The sequence below is a fragment of the Thunnus maccoyii genome, chromosome 7 (assembly GCF_910596095.1).
Source record: "Thunnus maccoyii chromosome 7, fThuMac1.1, whole genome shotgun sequence".
Lineage (NCBI taxonomy): Eukaryota > Metazoa > Chordata > Actinopteri > Scombriformes > Scombridae > Thunnus > Thunnus maccoyii.
The window spans coordinates 34,403,681-34,410,779 of NC_056539.1; the positions used below are offsets into that span (position 1 = coordinate 34,403,681).

Sequence of the window (7,099 nt, forward strand, 5' to 3'; positions counted from 1 at the left end):
ACTGCAGAGAAATTCACAACAAATAAAAAACCAAACTCAATGTTTATTTTGTTGGAAGTTTTAATACAAAATGACATAAAAAAAGTGACATGAAGAAAAAAATCTATTTACAGGTAGAAACAAAACAAACATCAACAAGATCCGATCAGGGCCTCGTTTCCCCGGTAACCATCGATCTGATGATCGATCTGATCAATTTCTCAGAGCAGAACTTCTTAACGTCGCCTGTCTGTGATGAAGATGATCAATTAACTGTCTACAGTCTTTATGATTCATGTTCCTGGGTGGGAGTCAGTCACTGATTGATTGATTGATTGATTGATTGGCAGACGTTACTCTGAAGATCAGATTTTAACTAAATGAAGCATTGGAGGCGTCAGACTGTCTGTATGTGAACGTGTGGAAAACAACTCACACACCATAAATAACAAGAGAGAAGAACCTGAAAACATCCTGAAAACATCCTGAAAACATCCTGAAAACATCCCGTCAGGAACGTCTCGTCTCCGTCAGAGGAGATGAAGATGTGAGGAAGACGATGACCAACCAACAAACTGATAAACTGAACAAATCAATCGTTGAATTCATTGTTATTCTTATTTTCTCATTTACACGTCATCACTCGTTTTACATCAATCATCATTTCACAAAGAAGGTGATGTTTGGTTCCTTCACATGTTCTCTGATCATCCGTCAGTGTGTGTGTGTGTGTGTGTGTGTGTTCAGGTGTGTTCAGGTGTGTGTGTGTGTGTGTGTGTGTGTGTGTGTGTGTTCAGGTGTGTTCAGGTGTGTTCAGGTGTGTGTGTGTGTTCAGGTGTGTTCAGGTGTGTTCAGGTGTGTTCAGGTGTGTGTGTGTGTGTTCAGGTGTGTGTGTGTGTGTGTGTGTGTGTGTGTTCAGGTGTGTTCAGGTGAGGATGGGGGGGATCCTCCTCCACAGACCTCCACACAGACAGTTCTTGATCCAGCGCTGCTCCCACTGCTTCATGGCGTTGGTTTTGTTGGGAGATCGAAGCATCGTCACGCAGCCGCACCTGAACGCATCACAACATTTACTGTTCCTCGTGTTCTCAGCAAGAACTCTGCTTCTATGGTTCTAAACTGGAGAACGTCCTTCAAACATGTCAGAACAGAAAACCCACCTGCTGCCTTTAAAAAGACTTTTTCATTTCCTGTTTCTGTCATCAGACATTTTATTATAGTTTTATAATTGAAGAGCTGCATTAAAGAAGCAAAACAAATCATTTCTGATTAGGGATGCATGATATTGGATTTCTTAAAGTGTTCCTAATATTTTGCCACCCTCATGTATGTTAATGGAGTGGACAGAATATTAGAAGCACTATGAAATGTCCTCCAGTTCACCAGCAGCCACTACGACCTCAATAATAAACATAAAGCAGAATTAATATTAGTTTTTATTATTACTTTATCACCATATAAACACTCACCTGCTTCCTGAGTGTTTATATACACACACACACACAACACACCTGCTCACTCAGGTGACATCACTTCCTGTTCACTCACCTGGTGCAGGCTTTGCTCTCCTCAGTGGGACAGACGCCCATATGAACACAACGCAGGTTATCCATCTTCTGAGAGCCTGGACTCCTACACACACACACACACACACACACACACACACACACACACACACACACACACACAGTTACAGTCTCTCAGTGTAACGTGGAGGCGGTAACGGCTGTGTTTCATCGTCAGGTGCAGGTGTGTGTGTTACCTGGTGAAAACCTCCAGCGGGGCGGTGGAGCCGACGCCGGGCAGAGACGAAGCTTTTCCAAACTGCAGTCTGAGCGGATGTTTTCCCTGCAGCTTCACGATGACGCCATCGTTCACTGGGAGCCAGTCCATACTGGGAACCAGCAGCTGACTGGGCAGCAGGCAGCACTCGTCTATCAGACTCTCATCAGGGTCCTGAGGGGGGCCGTCCTCCCGCGCTGAGACACACACACACACATATATACACACATATATATATATATATACACAGGTTTATACCACTAAATATAAAACCAACACAGCTGAGACAAAACATGATGAACAAACAGAAAACAGCAGCAGGAAGAAGTACTCAGATACTTTACTGCAGTAAAAGTACATAAGTATTATGAGCTTGATGTAGTTAAAGTATTGCAGTAAAAGTACATAAGTATTATGAGCTTGATGTAGTTAAAGTATTGCAGTAAAAGTACATAAGTATTATGAGCTTGATGTAGTTAAAGTATTGCAGTAAAAGTACATAAGTATTATGAGCTTGATGTAGTTAAAGTATTGCAGTAAAAGTACATAAGTATTATGAGCTTGATGTAGTTAAAGTATTGCAGTAAAAGTAGTGGTTTGGTCCCTCTGACTGATATATTATTATATATGACATCATTAGATTATTAATAGTGAAGCATCAGTGTTAGAGCAGCATGTTACTGTTGTAGCTGCTGGAGGTGGAGCTAGTTTACACTACTTTATATACAGTTAGCTAGTTTAGTCCAGTGGTTCCCAACCTAGGGGTCGGGGCCCCTCCAAAGGGTCAGCAGATAAATCTGAGGGGTGGTGAGATGATTAATGGGAGAGGAAAGAAGAAAAAACAAAGTTCTGATACACAAATCTGTTTTCAGTTTTTGGACTTTTTCTCTAATCTTTGATTTTTGCTGAAATATTGGATCATTTGAACATTTATTGAAATGAAAGCATGTGAGAAGTTTAGAGGGAAAAATCACTATTTGGTGGAGCTGTTAACAACTCATAGACATGTGAAATGTGACCCCGACTGCTTTTTGCTACTTAAAGTTAGTTACTTTCCACTTCTGGAAACTACAGAACATGTTGTAGTAACATGAAATATTCTGGCGTCTCTACACATGTGTACATAAGACTTAAATATGAAATAAAACACAAAGACTGAATAGAAACGTTGTCATATACTAACAACACATCAGATGAATGATTCCCTTCCTGGTTCTCACTGACATCTGCTCATATGTGTTTGGTTTGAACAGTTTATAATTCAACAACCGTCTGCAGCTGCTTCATATCTGCATTACATTATAAATATCAAACATGCTTTAAAAGTCATAAAGTTATAATCTGACTGTTACTGTGTGTTCAGCAGATGAACAGTAGATGACTTCCTGCTGTTCATTCAGGTGTCTTAAACTCCGATATCCCCTTAAAATGACCCGATGACATCATCATTACTGGAGAAATTCAAACTTTTGTAATGGAAAAAGTTTGGTTTCATAGTGAGTTTTTATACTTTCATGATTTCACTGTTCAAATAAACACTCTGTGTGTGTGTGTGTGTGTGTGTGTGTGTGTGTGTGTAACAAACCACCACACTGACCTACAAACAACCAGCTCGTCACCACACAGATGTGAAACAAATTCATGAAAACATAATTAAGAGCTTTTTTAAAGGTTTTCTGTGTGTATTAACTGAAAGTGTAAAAACTTCTTAAAATATCCGCCGACTTCAACGAGTAACCAGGTTACTCAGAGAGACCAGGTCATACTGGTATTTCTGGGTTTTTGGGCAACGTGTTTACATGCGAAGTGGTGAAACGGTTTACATGCCACAGATCAGTGACCACTTTTCCATCACAATGTTCCAAATGTGTCATTAAACCAACCGTCAGTCATCAAATGAACATTAAAGCTGTGTTTCTTGCTGTAATCATTCCTCCTGTTCATACTGACCATTAGAAGATCCCTTCATAATGACCTTACAATGGAAGTGATGGAGGACAAAATCCACAGTCTGAAGCTAATATGAAGCTTCAGCATCCAAATGAGTCAAATCAAGTAGATATCTTTCAACGTTACAGTCTTTTAGTGCCAAAGTTCCTCTTTTTGTTACTATACTTCCACCTGCAGCTCAACAGGGAAACACTGTCTGAGGAAACACAAAGAGGGAATTTGATGCTAAAGAGACTGTAAATGTGTCAGATATCCACTTGATATGACTAACTCAGACTGCTGAAGCTGAATAGAAGCTTCACACAGACTTTTAAATGAGTCGTATGTATGTGACGTTTTGGTACCGACTCAGAATGTCGACCAGCAGGTTTGTTTCCTTCTTTTAATAAACTTTTGCAGCATTTCAGCTTCTTGTTTATTTTGAGGAACTTGTGTTTCCCATAAAAACCACATACTTATGTGAATATGAATATGAATTTTCCGATGAACTGACAGATTAAATGTACTTGATAGGCTGAAAAAATACTTTTTAGGCTAAAATACGGTGACAAGAACAAAACTGAAAACACAACATTTCACAAATGAATTCGTTTTGTTGTTGTGTTTTGCACCTCAGGACCACCGTACAAAATGTGTCAGATATCCACTTGATATGACTAACTCAGACTGCTGAAGCTGAATAGAAGCTTCACACAGACTTTTAAATGACTGTGTGGACACACTGTGGATTTTATCCTCCATCACTTCCATTGAAAACACATTTGAAGGATCTTTAATATCCAGTATGAACCGGAGGAATGATTAGTAGTAGACGGGTTGTGTTGGGGATCAGTAGATGTGGTCGGTTCTTACAGCAGAGCCACAGCTTGGTCAGCAGTCTGAACAGCAGCTGCATGCTATCCTGGTTGTCCGACGTGGCGGTGAAGGTGGGCAGGCAGCCGGGCTTCAGCAGACCCCAGATCCGGATCATCACCAGCATCTCCCTTAGCATCCCCAGAGACGCTCCGTCCCTCATGAAGCCAAACCCCGGCCGGACCATGGAGCCCTGCGGGACACCAGGACCAGAGTTCAACAGGTTCTTTAACACGTCAAGTCAGTTTTATTTATAAAGCGCCAAATCCCAACAGAGGTTATCTAAGGTCTCTTTCCACATAGAGCAGGTCTGGACCGAACTCTTTAATCTACAGAGACCCAACATTCCTCCATCAGCAGCAGGAAAAACTCCCCTTCAACATGAAGAAACATCAAGCACAAAAACAGGGAAGAAGCCAAGTTAGTAACATGCATTGATGTTACATGAATGCATACAGATGGAGAGGAGGAGACAGGTTCTCAGTGCATCATGGGAAGTCCCCCAGCAGTCCAGACCTATAGCAGCATAAGTAAAGGCTGATCCAGAGAGGAGTCCTTTGTCTGATGCAGTTAGATCATCTGTAACTTTCACCAGTGCTGTCTCTGTGCTATGATGCCTCTAAATCCTGACTGAAAACCCACAAATAAACTATTATTATGTAGAAAGTCACATACAGTCACATACAGTCCCCTCCAGAAGTATTGGAACAGCAAGGCAAATTCCCTCGTTTTTGTTGTTCATTGACGACATCTGGGTTTAAGATCAAAAGATGAATATGAGACGAGTTCAGAATGTCGGCTTTTATTTAACCCAGGCCAACAAGAAACACCTGTCAGTCACATGTTCCAATAGTTTTGCTCACTTGAAAAATGGATGGGTTCAAACAAAGGGTGGTATATCCTAAGTTGTTTAATACATCTAAATGTAAATACCAGGAAATAAAAGCCGACATTCTGAACTCTTGTCTCATATTCATCTTTTGATCTTAAACCCAAATGTCTTCAATGAACAACAAAAACAAGGGACTTTGCCTTGCTGTTCCAATACTTCTGGAGGGGACTGTAACGGATTAGAGACTGTAGGCTTCTTAAGAAGAGGTTTAATTACAGCTACTTTAAAGGACTGTGGTACATAGCCTGTTACTAAAGACAGATTGATCATATCTAGTAAAGAAGTGCTCACTAAGGGTAAGGCTTCCTTAAGCAGCCTAGTTGGGATGGGGTCTAAGAGACAGGTTGATGGTTTAGCTGAACAAATCATTGTTAGTTCAGGAAGGTCGACTGGAGAGAAACAGTTTAAATATATGTCAGGATGATCAGCTGTTTCTAAGTTTCCTGTGTTTGTGGATGAATCGGTGCCTGTTGAGGGCAGGAGGTGGTTAATTAATCATTAAAGAAGCTCATGAAGTCGTCACTACTGACAGCTGTAGGAACACATGGATCAGTCTCTGCTCTCATCGTCTCACCTGGTTGGGCAGGTTGGCCAGCAGGTAGAGGACGAAGTCTCCCACCCATTGGATGAGCTGCTGCAGGGACTGCAGGGGAGGACCGTCCAACACAAACTCCTCCGTCTTCAGATTTATCATCACCTTATCAATATCTGACAGACACAGTGATCAATAATCACAAACACAATCCAACATCCGCTTCCTACTGCCAACACAGACACAGTTTCAGTGTCTCAGGTGTTTTACGGGTCCCGATGTCTCACCTGTGTCGGTGTTCTTGGCGCAGATCTCGGTCAGTCGGTCACCTGGACTTTTGTCGGGCGTGTTGAGGACGTGTGGCCTCAGCAGAGACTTTAAGGTGGAGCTGATGGCGATCAGCAGCAGTTTGGCGTGGAAGTCACAGGCTCGAGCCGCCGTCGCAGTCGACAGTTTACACAGAGACGCCTTCACCGCCACGATGCGCGTCGCCAGAACCTGCGACAGACGTCACTCTGATGACTTACAGCGACAGAGGTCTGTTGTTCCTGAGAACTTCAGCAAACTGCAGGTTCAAGTTTACTTTAATCTACATCACAGGTCAAAGGTCTGAACTGTTTGGATGTTTGGTGCTGAGGCAGTAACAGTGAAATACTGGAAGAGGTTAAAGATTAAGTTTAAGCCCTGTAAGCAGCTCCATGGTCAGTTCGTACGTAAACACTGAAAGCAAAAGGTGAAGAATAAGAGCTGAATCAGCTGACTGGTAGCAGCTGAAATGTTAATCAATATCTAAGCAGTTGAACTGATATTTAAAGAAACAGAAGCGATTAAATGTCAGTTGAAGTGTCTGATCTGACAGCAGCTGGACTGTTACTGTTACTGTGTGACGGACAATAAAGTTTCTAAAATCCTGACTGTTAGTTGACCAATAAAAACCAAATAAAGTGTCAAACACTCAAACAATCAGCTGATAAATCCTATTTTGTAAACTGTTTTGTTCCCGGCAGCTCGTAACCCCTCGCCGTTCTCCCATCATGCTTTGCTGACACTACAGTTTCTGCTGACCTGCTGCAGCGCCTGGTTCTGCCTCATGTACTCCTCGTGCAGCTTCT

The 7,099-nt window shown here is 41.9% G+C and overlaps 1 protein-coding gene across 1 annotated transcript in view; it reads right to left on the bottom strand.

The window, feature by feature from the left end:
* Window positions 1-850: 850 nt before the first annotated feature.
* The window catches only part of med16 (mediator complex subunit 16), a 12,166-nt gene continuing 5,917 nt past the window's right edge, over window positions 851-7,099 (bottom strand). Inside the window, exons 11-17 of the mRNA XM_042416319.1 lie at window positions 7,053-7,099; window positions 6,275-6,485; window positions 6,030-6,163; window positions 4,564-4,756; window positions 1,742-1,958; window positions 1,528-1,611; window positions 851-1,031 (exon numbers count right to left, since the gene is read on the bottom strand). The exon at window positions 7,053-7,099 is cut by the window's right edge and continues 160 nt beyond it. Coding sequence (XP_042272253.1) covers window positions 905-1,031; window positions 1,528-1,611; window positions 1,742-1,958; window positions 4,564-4,756; window positions 6,030-6,163; window positions 6,275-6,485; window positions 7,053-7,099 — 1,013 coding nt within the window. The 3' untranslated portion in view covers window positions 851-904. The remainder of the gene's footprint in view (window positions 1,032-1,527; window positions 1,612-1,741; window positions 1,959-4,563; window positions 4,757-6,029; window positions 6,164-6,274; window positions 6,486-7,052) is intronic.